The following is a 14,278-nucleotide window of genomic DNA, read 5'->3' as shown; positions in this document are numbered from 1 at the left end:
TGCTGAAGAGATGGCTCAGCAGTTACAGCACTGGTTGCTCTAACAAAGGATGTGGATTTGGTCACAACCATCCATAACTCCAGTTCCAGAGGATCCGACACCCTCTTCTGGCCTCTGTGGGCACCAGGCAGAGCACTCATACACACAAAATAAAATAAATACATCTAAAAAATAGAAAAGAAAATCCTTTTCAAACAAAATGGTGCAGTGGATATATCCTGCGCACATCCCCATAGAGGATTTTAAAAAGAAAAGGACACTCATAGCAATTTATATTAGACAAAGAAACTTTCAGGTCACCAAATTGGCTAAAGGCAATCATTCTCTATGCAACAAAAGAGTCAGAATCAGGTTTTAACTGGCATTTATTGAGTGGTTATTACACGCCTTATGTGCCTGGTGTTTTACATATGTCATTTAACCAGCAAGTTATAATAGCGCTGGATTTGTTTGTATTGAATTATACAACTAATGAGTACATAAAGTAAATATTATAAAAATATACTGGTCAGTCAGATTAACAGAGGCAGCAGTTCAAAGTCACATAGCAGGTGAACATGACTCTAGTCTACAAAGAGCAGAGGTTCATCTTAACTATCCATGTAACAGTTATAATGACAGGACACATCCTTGGCCATAGCTGAAGCTTTGAAAAAATGTTTTGGAAGCAAATATATTATAGGTTACGTTAGCAAAGCATAAAGATAAGACAACTCCTTTTCCTTTGGTGGGTGGAGGATGGGGGTAGGGGGTGGGTAGGTGTGGGAGGTTGAGAGCACGCATCTGAGTGTGTAGGTACTCAGCCACTCATGTGCTTGTGGGATCCAGGGCAGGACGTGAGCTGTCTTCCTCCTTTGTTTTCCACCTTATTGCCTTGAGCAGAGTCCTCACCCAACTAGAAGCTTGCGCTTCAGCTAAGCTAGTGAGCCAGTGAGCTCTGGCCACTGTCTCCACCCAACACCACCTCCCAGTGCTGAGATCATAGCACAGGCAGCCTTGCATTGTGAGGATCCTGGGGATTCAGACTCAGGTCCCCGTGTTTGCAGAGCAAGCTCTTATACCCTCTGAGCCATTTCCCCAGCCACGCCCAGCCTGGCAAAAGCATTTCTGAACAAAAAGCAAACTAAACCACTGAACTTCCAAGCATTTAGTAGGAGAGCTACAAAACAGTCACAACAAGCAAAGATGTCGATTATATAATGTCAAGACGTGGCCAAGGTTATACCCAGAAGAACATTTCCATTATTAAATATGTTATTATTGCAAGTACAGAGAGAATTTAAATTAAGTATTCAGCATAAAATGTGACACAGAAAATAAAAGTAGTCAAACCTAAGCACAATATATATTTTATAATTTAATATATTAAAAAATAAATAACAAATAAAAGAAATAATGGATATAAACAAAGCCAAACACTAGATCTTTGGGAAGACAGTAATAAGAACCAGATACGTGTTTGGTAAAACTAAATACCAAGCAAACCACAGACAAGTTGGAAGGAGAACAGTGACAGAAGCAAAAGCAAAGAATCTGTTCAATTATAAAAATAGCGTTCATAATTAAGTTCATAATCTCAAAAGGTCTATGGAATGAAGAACTCTCTAGAGGATAAAAGACTATTATAAATCATCAAAATGAATCCAAGGAGAATTAAAAAAAATTCACAAGCTAACAATATAGAATTATCATAGTAACGGCTGATAAATGAGTTCCGACAGCTCAAACTGTCCAAACATTGCCTGAGATTCCCCTCACAGATCTCAGAACTGATTACTGCTGAATTCTTTTAAAAAATAAACAATTTAGAAGATTTATTTTTTTAATTATATGTGCATGTGGGGGGATATGAGCGGGTTATGTACATGAGTGTCATGTCCCCAGAGGCCAGAGGAGGAAGCCTGACCCCCGGAGCTGCAGTTACAGGCAGCTGTGAGCACTGTGTGTTCCATGTGTGACAGGAAGCGAACTGCGAGAGCAATGAGCATTCTCCACCACTGAGCCATCTCTCCAGTCACAGTAAATTTTTTTAAGCTATCAAGAACCTGATGTTTCTCGAGCTACAGAAATTATTTGAAAGCATTAAAAAGTGTAAAAACTTACTCAGATCTTTCAACGATGTAAGCTTAAGTCATAAGACCAAAACTTCACAAAATAGCACCAACCAAAGACATCAAGATAGAGGCAAGAATCCTTACATAAAATATCAAGAAAAATAAGGTCATATGTGGAAAGAGAGTACATCCTGAAGATGCTATGATGCTGAGACTGGAAAGATGAAGATCACTGGCTGCTCTTCCAAAAGAACCAGGTTCAATTCCCAGCACCCACATGGTGGCTCAGAACCATCTGTAACTCCACTTTTAAGGGACCCAACACACTTTTCTGGCCTCCACAGGCACCAAGCACATACTTGATACATAGACGCACACACAAGCAAAACATTAAATTGTAATATAATATCTTTAAAAGACAGAAAATGGTTCAACATTGACCCTAAGTTGCACATTTTTTACCTTCTCTGAAGAGATGCCTTCCAATTCACAGTGTCTTACAATTAACTCACATTTTTCTTTCTCAGTAGTAAACAAAACAAAATTTCTCAGTAGTACACAAAATAATGTATTTTTACAGTGATGAGTTCACTTTAAAAAAATTCCAGGAATGAAAAAAAACCTCATACTGAGAAGGTTTATTTTTAAAAATTTAAAAAGAAAAACTCATGAAGCTGGAGAGATAGCTCCATAGTAAAGGATGCTTACTGTTCCTGCAGAGAACAAGAGTTCTGCTTCCAGCACCCATATCAGGCAGCTCACAACTGCCTACAACTCCAGCTGGAGGGACTCAGACTCCCTCTTCTGGCCTCTGCTAGTACTGCACTCACAATAGCATGTATAGACAGAGAGAGAGACACATAATTAAAAAATACATCTTTAAAATAAATAAATTAAAAAATAATAAACTCATCTCGATGGATGTTTGAAAGGCGTTTCATAATGTTCAGTACCCATGGCTGGTTTCTAGCCAGGACAGTTCCTTAATGTGACACAGAGCTTATGTTTCCATACAGTGGCTACCATGGCATTTAAATGTGGAGCATCATGGGCATCCCGGTTAAAACCAAGAACAAGAACAGCACACATACTACCAACACGATGGTTGTCTGCTGTGGAGCTTTGGACCACTCCATAAAGCCCTAAAAGGGGGGAAAGGAAAGAAAGAAAAAAAATATTAGCACTGGACAGGAAGGAGGCTAGCATCATTAACTGCAGGAAAGTAAGATCCTAGGATTAGGATTCTACCAGCAGAGAAGTCGTTTAAGTTTAAAACTGCATGACAGAATAGCCAGATATTAGATAAATATATGGAAACAAGCAACATGTCTGTGTTTTTTAAAAAGGAAATTTCAGAATAAGGAGATAAAATTTTCAATATATCACTTGTTTAGAAAGCCTTAGCTTTGTGTTACTGGTATCTAGTTCTCGGCCTGACCTGTCTATCTCATTGTGTGAACAGATTCATTTATAAATATAACAGCTACCTTGAACTATTTTGCATGTTTGTGTTTTGTCATAATTCATGTTGACATGTATAGGGGCACACATGTGTATGTACACACGTGTGTGCACCCGTGTGCATTCACAGGCATGTAGGGGTCTGAAGTTAACATAAGCAATCTCCTTTGGTTGATTTCCACCTTATACATTGAGGCAGGGTCTCTCAATTGAACCTGAGCTTGTGACCTGGACTACAGTAGTCAGCCTCTTGCAGCAGGAGCCCCCAGTGACCTGGAGTCTACAGTAGTCAGCCTCTTGCAGCAGGAGCCCCCAGTGTCTCCACCTCCACATTCAGAGTACTAGAGTTAAATGCAGGTTGCCAAATCTACCCAGAATTTGCATGTGTTCTGGGAATCCAAACTTCATTCTTCACACTTTCCCAGTGCTTTCCACACTAAGCCACCACTCACGACCTGGCATCTTAGGCTATACATGACATTCCGCACACATCCTAGTAACTGCCCCTCACTGAGAAAGTGTGATATAATTCCCTTGACATCACTCCTTCAGACCCTCCAGCTCTAAAACGTGGCATCATCCTTGACTGTTGGACCATCTCTCCAGTCCAAGATTTATATGAATTTGCATGTATGTGTGTCTGTGGTGCTAGTAGGTTATGTGCACACAAATGCAGTACCCAGAGAGGCCAGAAAAGAGCACTGGATCCCCTGGAGCTGGAGTTATAGCTGTTTGACGTGGGTGCTGGGAACAGAACTCGGGTCCTCTGAAAGAGCAGAAAGCACTCTTAACCACTGAGCCATCTCTCCAGCTTCAGATACTTGCTATTTATCTTAATACTCATACTCAGGAGGCAGGGACAGGCTGAGGGAAGTGAATCACTATGAAGTCCTGATTCATGATGTTTTTTGCTTCTTCATTTTTCCTACGTAAACAGCCTCCACCACACACTCCCACCCCAATAACTGGGCTTATGGACTAGAACTGTCTAAAACTATGAGCAGAAGTAAATCTTGCCTCTCATATCTTGCCAGGTGTTGTGGTAACAGTAGGATGAAAGCTAACTAATACATTGTTCCTTCTAAAGTACAAGTAAACTTGAAAAAGAATAAAGACCAATATGTATTAACCAATATGTATATCTGTGCATGTTTTCTGTATTACCCTATTTCAGTAACCTTTTTTTTTTCTTTTGAGGTGGAGTTTCATGCAGCCCAGACTGGCTTCAATTCACTACATAGTCAAAAATGACCTTTGAACTTTCTATTTCCTGTCTCTATTTCCTAAACACTGGGATTACAGATAAATGCTGGGCTGAAGATCAAGCCCAGGTTTTCTGTGGGAGACGGAGGATGACTAGATGAAGGGGATGGTCACATGGGTAGGTGGATGGATGGGTGGATGGATGGATGGATGGATGGGCAGGTGGGTGGATGGATAAATGGATGGATGGGTAGACAGGTGGGTGGATGGATGGATGGATGGATGGATGGATGGATGGACGGGTAGACGGGTGGGTGGATGGTTGGGGGCAGACAGACTGATTACAGGTGCAGCACTGTGGACAGTTTGTGTGCATAGAGACACATATATGTCACAGGGGACCCCCCACTGTGTCTGGCCACCACAGAAATGTGTCATATCTCTTATGAGAGAGCACTTGGAATGTCTATGTACTGAAGTCATTCCAGGCTGAGGAAGGAAAGGTGACTGAGATCTTCAGGGCAATGTTTGTGCTGAAAGAAATAATTCCTCCACATACCTGGGAGTCATCAGAGTCATCATCTTCTTCTACCGAGCTCCATTCCTGAGACAGCCCCGTCTCTTGGGAAGACACATCTGTGAAGACAATGAAACAGAGGAGGGAAGAGCTGCTGGTGAGCAACCAGCACACTTCAGCAAGGCTCCCTTGCTCTCCCCATGGCCCCATCTATTTATTCCTATCCCTTGTCTACTAATGACCTGACACAAAAACACATACACACACACACACACAGATTTACACACATATACAAACACATATACACATAATACATAAAAACACATACACATATATGTATATGTATAAATACTCATATACAAACACAAACACACATATACAAATAAACATGCATACACATATACACTTATATATGCATAAACACACATAAACAAACACACACAAGCACACATAAACACAGATACATGTGCATATACACACAGCTATACATGGATACACACACGGTTCATGTCAGGCCTGAATTCAGATCCTGCAGCTGGCTACATGACTTAAACTGGGCCGTATGATGGGCTCCTCCATTCACCTGTCCAGAAGGCAGAAGTTCCCTGACAGGCTTCCAGCCAAGATCTGAGGAGCCCAGAGAAAGAATTGCTCCAGGAGTCTCTCTCCCTTCCATGAGAGAGGCTTCCAGGAAAATTTCCCATATGGTTGCAACCTATGCATTCTTCTCAGTCCTAAATGGAATGAAGCTGGCAGAGACTGTTTTGTTTTACGTATCTCAGACTGGCCTGGAAATCTCCCTCTAACCCAGGTTAGTCTCAGACTCATGAGCAATTCTCCTGCCTCAGCCTCCCAAGTGCTAGGTTATAAGAGTCAGCTACCGTGCCCAGCTTAAAGTACACCCTTTTTTCCTCTTACTATTTTTAGGAGTGAGTGGAGGCACACGCTGTAGCACACATGTGGGGGTCAGAGGACAATTTAGGGGTCAGTTCTCCCGCATTGACCCATCCTGCTGGCCCAGGGGTCTCTATTAACTGACCTCTGGTCTTTCACTCTTGAATTCTCAAACCTACCATTTATTCTGGAAAACAGCTTTAAAAAAAGAAAAAGAAAATGAAAATGAAAAACCTTCAGCACCCTTGACATTTGAGCTGTGTAATTAATTAGAGAGTAGGGTCTGAATTGTTCATTGCAGGTTTAACAACACATTCTGACCCCTGCCCATGCAGATTCTTGGCTTCCCTCTCTGAAGTGTGTGTGTGTGTGTGTGTGTGTGTGTGTGTGTGTGTGTGCACGCGCGCGCACACACGCACGCGTGATGTCTCCCCATGAAAAGTTTCACCCAAAAACCCCTCCCTCACTGATCCTGGCCTTGACCAATCACTTAGGATCATCGAGTTGCTAGCACAGGCTTTAAAAGTGCCAAGGAAGGCTGGAGAGATGCTCAGTGGTTAAAAGGACATGCTGTGCTTGCTCTTGAGAATGTGTGTTCAGATCCCAGAAACTACATCAGACAGACATCTCACAATTACCTGTAACTCTACAGTAGCCTATGCCTTCTTCTGGCCTCTGTGGGTACCTGCACACGCTTGCTCTCTCTCTGTCTCTCTCTCTCTCTCTCTCTCTTCTCTCTCTCTCTCTCTCTCTCTCTCTCTCTCTCTCTCTCTCTTACACACACACACACACACACACACACACGCTCATTTTTAAAAACTTTCAGTGCTTAGGCATCCCAGCATTCCCTGCTCCTCACTACCCTCCAAGGACCCAAGAAAATAAACCTCCTGGAGACACAAGGCTCACAGGCGAGTGCAAAAACAGCAAACAGGAGAAATGTCCCCTGATCTACAGAAATACGAACCCCCACACGCTTGCTGCATTAAGTGGCTAAACGTTGGGGTGAGTTTCTGCACAGCACAAGCTGACCAATGCAGCATTCCCCGAGTTGTGTCCGTTGACTCAGCGAGCAAAAGAATGGATGCTCAGCCTCCCCCTGCATTCTCTCCAGAGCATCTCCCTTGCCCATCCCCCACAGGACCCTCTCACCTTTCTCTTCGCTGTCGCAGCTGGAGGCCCCAACCTCCACAGCCTCCCAGTCCTTGGGGAAGGTTGGGTGGCAGGGCTTCTCCCAGGCCCGGCTGTCCCGGGGCAGCAGTCCCTGTGTCTGCTCAGTCCTGAGGCTCTGCATCTCCTCAGGAGGAGGTGGGGCTTCCAAGGCAGGCTTACACTTCTCTGTTTCAGTGTCCTGTGCAGTTCCCCAGGCACAGGATCCAAAGCCTAAAGACCGACAGACACATGGTCATCTAGTGAACGGTGCTAGCCATGGTTCTGATTGCTAGGGAAACCGTGGGGTGCTGGAGAGGTGGTTCAGAGGTTAAAAACGAAGGGTTTATATTGATTCATGACCTACTATGGGAGGAGGCACTACCGCAGGAGCATGAGGCAGCTGGTGGCATTGCCTGCACCAGCAGGAATCTGTTCAACTCCCTTTTTCCTTTGGTGTTGTTTTGTTTTCTTTGTGTGTGGAAGCAGGGTTTCTCTGTGTAGCAGGGTTTCTCTGTGTAGCCCTGGATGCCCTGGAGCTCACTCTGTAGACCAGGGTAGCCTCAAACTCTAAGAGATCCGCCTACTTCTGCCTCCCCAGGGCTAGGATTAAAGGCGTGTGCCACCACAGCCAACCCCCTTTCTCCTTTTTATTCAGTCCAGTACCCACCCCATGGACTGCAGGTGCCTACATTCAGGGTAGGTTTCTCCTAATCAGTTCAGCCTGTCTGGAAACACCCTTATAGACTGGCCCACAGGGTTTCCATGGTGATTCTAAATTGCCATCAAAGATGGTAATTTAGACGACAAGATTAACTATCATAGAGGCAGATTCCAAGCAGAGTGCTTTGAAGCAAAAATATTTATTGTAGAAAATTTATGTGGGCTGGGAATTTAATGATACTAAATACTTGTTGCTTACTTTATTGATTGCTGGGATGGCATAAGGAAATGTAAGACACTATCTGTCTGTCTGCCTTTCCTTCTGTTTATGACAAGGTCTTGTTAGATAGCCCAGGCTAGTCTAAACTTACTGCGCAGCCCAGTCTTGACTCTGACTCACAATACTCAATAAACTGTAAAAACTAAAAAATGTAAAGAGACACTGGCACTCCCTCTCCCACCGTGATATATTATTCTTAGAGGTAGATTTTACAAGTAAGCTGGCTCAACAAGTGCTAGTGGGAGTGTTTGTTAGCCCAACAATCACTGAGCAAAACCTCACTGCACCATCTGCTAAGGCTAAATATCTGCATACCCACAAGTGATGCTCCAGTCCTCGACACCCACAGACAGGGAAACGATCCCGTGCCCACGTGCTTGTGGAAGCTACCACTGCTCTGTCTATATTTACAATACAAAGATATCCAGGGGCCTACTACATGGCTCAGTGGGTGGATCGTGCTGCACAAACATGAGGACTTGAGTTCAAATCCCAAGTACACACATTTAAAAAACAAAGGACGAAAAAATGCCAGGCAGCACACATCTGTAACCCCTTCACTGGAGGAGGGACAGGGACAAAATCCCAGGGGCCTGCTGGCCAGCTAGTGTAGCCAAAACAATGAGCATCCACCAGGCTGGCCAAAGAGACCCTGACTTGAAATAAATAAGGTAAAGAATGTCCGAGGAAAACATCCTTTGGCGTTTGTGTATGCTCACATGGGCTGCTGCATGCGCACACTCGCATACACCACACAGAGAAACAGAAAAACAACACAAAGCTGCTCATACTCATAGTTGAAGCTACTGTGTGCATTTTTATGGGGAACTGGAACTGGACGGTGAGCTCAGCAGTCACAAGCACTGACTGTTCTTGCAGAGGGCCCAGGTTCAGCTCCTAGCTCACAACATTCTATGACTCCAGTTCCAGGGGATCTAACATCCTCTTCTGGCCTCCGAGAACACTTGCATGCACGCGCACGCGCTCACACACACACACACACACACACACACACACACACACAAATACATTTTTAAACAATGCTGTGGTGATATTTTGTTTGTGCTATAACAACTAAAGCTTGCCTGGAGATCAGAGTGCAGAGCTAAGCCATTAGTTAGCCAGAGAGGCCAGGCAGTCGTGTCACATAGCTTTTAACCCAGCACTCGAGAGGCAGAGGCAGACGGACCTCTGTGAGTTCAAGGCCACCCTGGGCTACATGAGATTGAATCTGGCTAAAACAGAAAATAGAACAGATACAGAGCTCACACATAGGTGGTCTCAGCACTTGGGATCACATGTTTTTAATCCCAGTGCTAGGGAGGTGGAGACAGGAGTGATATAGGAGCGAGGAAGATACGGTGGGAGGAGACAGGAGCTCAGAAGTGGTCAGTCTGAAGCAGTCAGTCAGGACAGGGTCGCCCCTTTGGAAGAGGTAAGAACTCTAGCGGCTGGCGGCTCTGCTTCTCTGATCCTTCAGCTCTCAGCCCCTGATAGCTGATTTCAATTTTTAATTATTAAGACCAATTAGAATTCATGCTACACAATGCAGATTTTTTTTTTTTAAAAAAAAGCATTCCTGCTGGGGCTGGGCGTGTAGCTCAGTTGGTAGAACACTGGCCTAGCACACACAGAGCCCTCAGATCAGTGCCCAGTACTGCACAAACTGGGCACAAACTGTGGTGACACAGACCTCTAAGTCCAGAACAGAGGAAGTGGCTGGAGGAGGAGGAGAAGTTCGACTACTCAGTGAATTCAGTGCAACAGCCTGGGCCGCATGACACCCTGACTCAGAAACAAACAGCGACAAGCACGGGTATGGGGGAGAATCTGTGACGTCAGCTCTCTGCAGGTCAGCACAGGGTCTCAGGCTTGAGGCCAGCTGAGAAAACGCGGGGCCCACAAAGGGCAAGCGAAGCATTACATTTAGATAGCTGACAACTGAAGATGAGTAAATAAATTACCATTCACTTATACAGTGGAGACAGGTGTGGGTTAACTTGAAAGATGTATTTACATGCATATAAACCGCATGTACCTACACATGTATATGTGTATGTATACACACAAATATATATATCATACATATCTATAATTAAATATGTAAAGGCCCAAGTTAGGATCGCAAGCACCCACATTTTTAAAAAACAGCCAGCCCAGCCAGGCAGTGGTGGCACATGCCTTTAATCCCAGCACTTGTCGCCACCCTTCCTTCAAGGCTAACCTTAATTTAAATGTCACCTCTCCATAAATACTTGCCACCCACGGGTGTTTGACTGGATATGAAACTTCCCAAATAGTTCTCAACACAACTTTGGAGCTGGATGCCCCCCTCGATAGCTACTGATGTCCTTGAGGCGAGCAGGCAGGATCAAACCAGGCAGCAAATAAGACAGCATGATGGTGGAAATGCCAGCACCCGGGATCAGGACGCAAACACCTCCAAAGGTGGAAATGCCAGCACCCGGGATCAGGACGCAAACGCCTCCAAAGGGGGAAATGCCAGCACCCGGGATCAGGACGCAAACGCCTCCAAAGGTGGAAATGCCCGCACCCAAAATCAGGATGCAAACGCCTCCAAAGGTGGAAATGCCCACACCCGGGATCAGGACGCAAACGCCTCCAAAGGTGGAAATGCCCGCACCCGGGATCAGGACGCAAACACCCCCAGAGCGTTGCAGAAAGCGAACAAGAATAAACTAAGCCAAGCAAGAGTCTCTCTCTGATTCTCACTTCTGCAACTGAAAATCAAATTGCAAACGCAGAGGACTGCTTGAGAAAAGAAACAACAGCCCCTGCACAATACAGGATAAACAATAGGGAGAACCGAGGACTGTGGCGAAAGCTCCATCAAGTGTCCTTTCGAGAGGAGTTGCCTCGCCCCTTCAGCCTGGCAAACCCACGGGACACATGGTTGTCACTTACAATTTCTTAGAAGACTGGAAAATTATTTTTCAGATGACATCTTTGCACTTTTTAAATATTTAAATAAAATCGGTTTATTCTAATTAACTCACAAATAAAAACATCATACAGCAGGTTTAAGGAATCCATTCAAACACATGCCCAGCCCCCACTCTGTACATCTCAGTGAAGTTCATTTGTACAGAAAGTGACTACCCAGAAGCACCTTGCTTCATTTAAGAAAAGGTTTTTTCACTTATTACTAACTGTGAATTAGTTGGATTGTTACTTATGTTACAGTTTTACTACCTCAATCCCTAAAAAGTTGAATTCACTTATCCACCACGAATTAAAAACAAAACAAATCTAAGAAAAAAAAAGTTAAAACTAGCAAGGAAAAATCAAAGCAGTTGTGTAATGTCTTTCTCCCCCATGTCCTTCCGCCCATCCCCCCTTCCTCATCACCTAACATTAGCCCTCTCTTGCTCTCTTTCTTCTGGTTTTTATTTATTTATTTTTGAGACAGGGTCCGCCATTTTAAAAGCCCATGATTTCAAATGTTTAAGAAGGAGACACCCCATGAACCAAATAGCGATGTCAGACCCAGGGTACACCATAGGGCTGCCAGTTTGCAGCATCTATAAGGGTTGGGGTGCATGTTGTAGGGGAGCTTTGAAAAGGCAAGACCTCCACATGGACAAGTAGCGTAACGGGACTAAGGATGTGGCTGGGCGTCAGAGTGCTTGCCTACCATTCAGTCTCTAGCATAGCATAAACCAGCCACCAGGATGCTCCTTAGCAATTAGGAGGGAGAGGAGAGGGATCGGGTCAGGGTGAACAGAGAATTGTGAGACCAGCCTGAGATAGAAAAATGTGCCGTGTGTGTGTGTGTGTGTGTGTGTGTGTGTGTGTGTGTGAATATGCACGAACACTGATAGGAAACAGTGTTAGACTATCCTAAGATTTAGGTTTTGTTTATTGCTTTACTTTCAATATGAAGCATGATTAATCACAGGTTTAGGGCGAGAAGCAGGGATCTAGAGAAGAAAAGGTGCAAGGTGGAGAGGATGATAATATGGCTCAGTGGATAAAAGGCACTTGCTACCGCGCCTGAGAACATGAGTTCAGTTCCTAGGAGAACAAGCTCCCACAATTTGTCCTCTGAACGCTGTGTCCCACACAAATAAATGTAATTTTAAAAAGGAAGGAAGGATGGCAGGAAGGAAGGAAGGAGGGAGGGAAGAAGGGAGGAAGAAAGGAAGAAAGAAATGGAAAGGTAGGCAGGAGTCAATGACACAGGGGAAACCTGGGAGCAGAGGGGCGGGGATTAGAAGACACTGCAGATACAGGGAATGGAAGGGGAGAGGGCAAGAAACAGGACCCAGGAGATTTACAGCTCACAGTCCCTGGGGTTCTTGGTGAATTAGAAAGGTACTATCCGCTGAGGGAAAAGGATGAGAGGCAGTGAGAGCAAAGAAAATCGTCACAATATAATAATAATAATAATAATAATAATAATAATAACAATAACAACAACAACAATAATAATAATAACAACAGTAATAGAGGCACTGTTTCCCGGAGTGAACGTTCTGATTTTCAGGTCCTGCTAAGCAGTTACTGTTAAGTCTCTATTGCACAGATGGGCAAGGGTCTCCATCACAGCCTCAGAGCTCAGGAGAGTTGGGGCTCCCCGATAAACTCCCGCACCTGTGGGACCTCACAGCCCATACTCCTGGCTTGTTGCAGGATACACCACACCGAACTCGGGACAACACAATGCACACATGCGCAGGTACACACGCGGCCAGAGTCCCAGGTGCAGCAAGCCCAACAGAGACTGGGGACCTATCCTCCGGGGAGATGGTGTGCACGTGCACACACCCACAAGGGAACACAGACGCCTGAGTGCAAGATTCCTGCAGAGTCCCTTCTCCCTGGTTGTTAAAATTCGTGCGCGATGTACAGGCACCGGGTAAACAGATCAGGTTTAGCAGAAAAAACGGACCCAACCTGGTTAGACGCCCCCTCCTTTCCAGCCGTCCCTTCCCACGTGGCTTTGGGGACCCTCCCTTCCCAGACCCCAGACCTAGAGCAGCTGTACTGCGAACCCGCCCACCCCAGACCCACGCATGGACACGCATGCACAGTCACACATGAATGCACCTCCCCAGATTACTGCCCACGCCCCCAACCCAATCTCCCGCCCCCTTCCCGTCCACGAGGGTCCCTCTAAGGACTCACCCTTCCCAACCAGACCCTGCCAGGCACTGCAGAGCTGGAGCTGCAAGGACAGCAGCTGCGCAGACGCGGAGGCTGTGGGTGGGAGGTGGGAGGTGGAGAGGGGGAGAGAAGGAGGCGGCCTCTCTCTTCCTCCTCCTCCGGGAGCCTGCGTTGGGAAAGAACTGAAGATCGGAGGGGTGACAGAGACCGCTGGCCTGTGGTGTGGTTGCAGAAGAACGGATGTATATAAATATATATATATAGGCACTGAGGGTCTAGTCAAAGTGGGGTGCCCAGTTAAGGAGCAATAAAGTTGTCACACTCCAGTATGCTAGCTTTCCTCTCTGTACAGCCCAGGATCACCCGCCCAAGGAATGACGCTACCCCGCAGTGAATCGCGCCCCCTGAGTCAGTTAACAATCAAGATAATCCCCACAGACACGCCTTCAAATCAAGATGAGCTAGATAAGCGGTTTTTCAACCTGTGGGTCGCAACCCCCTTTGATTCAAAAAATAGGGAAGTCATTATCTTCTGCTGTGTACTCCCTGACGACCTCCTCCCGGGCTCCAGCGGTACTGCCCTTGTTAAAAGAAGGCAGGAACCTGGGAACGGTTAGGTAGATAGAGCCTGACAGACACAGGAGGGAGAAACGAGAGAGCAAGGGGGGAGAGTAATAGAACATATAATATATGGACAAAATAGTCAAAAATTACAATTAGCATTTATTAAACTACATGACAATTTACCAGTATTATCTCTATTGCATTGTTCTATCATCGTGGGGAGACACTCTGCATTTTGAAAACTAGGAGATGAGCTCCCGAGCCATTCCACTGGCAACTCAGAATATGATCTGAGAAATGAACTGCAAAACAAAACCCTCCGTTCGGTTCTCAGCATCTCCTTTAGTATCAAGACGTTAGAGAGAG

At 45.2% G+C, this 14,278-nt stretch overlaps 1 protein-coding gene across 1 annotated transcript; it reads right to left on the bottom strand.

Annotated features, from left to right (window-relative positions):
• Nucleotides 1–347: 347 nt before the first annotated feature.
• Nucleotides 348–13,493, bottom strand: Smim17 (small integral membrane protein 17). The gene is made up of 4 exons (XM_041653720.1): nucleotides 13,370–13,493; nucleotides 7,282–7,512; nucleotides 5,278–5,354; nucleotides 348–3,196 (listed from the first exon to the last, which is right to left on the bottom strand). Exons 2-4 carry the CDS (start codon nucleotides 7,421–7,423, stop codon nucleotides 3,086–3,088), a joined length of 330 nt encoding a protein of 109 aa, XP_041509654.1. The 5' UTR covers nucleotides 7,424–7,512; nucleotides 13,370–13,493; the 3' UTR covers nucleotides 348–3,085.
• Between the last annotated feature and the right edge of the window lie 785 nt (nucleotides 13,494–14,278).

Source organism: Microtus oregoni, unplaced genomic scaffold (assembly GCF_018167655.1).
Source record: "Microtus oregoni isolate MIOR12 unplaced genomic scaffold, Mior012 000006F_ref0000085, whole genome shotgun sequence".
In the NCBI taxonomy this organism is placed as follows: domain Eukaryota; kingdom Metazoa; phylum Chordata; class Mammalia; order Rodentia; family Cricetidae; genus Microtus; species Microtus oregoni.
This window is presented reverse-complemented; position numbering and strand designations above follow the sequence as displayed.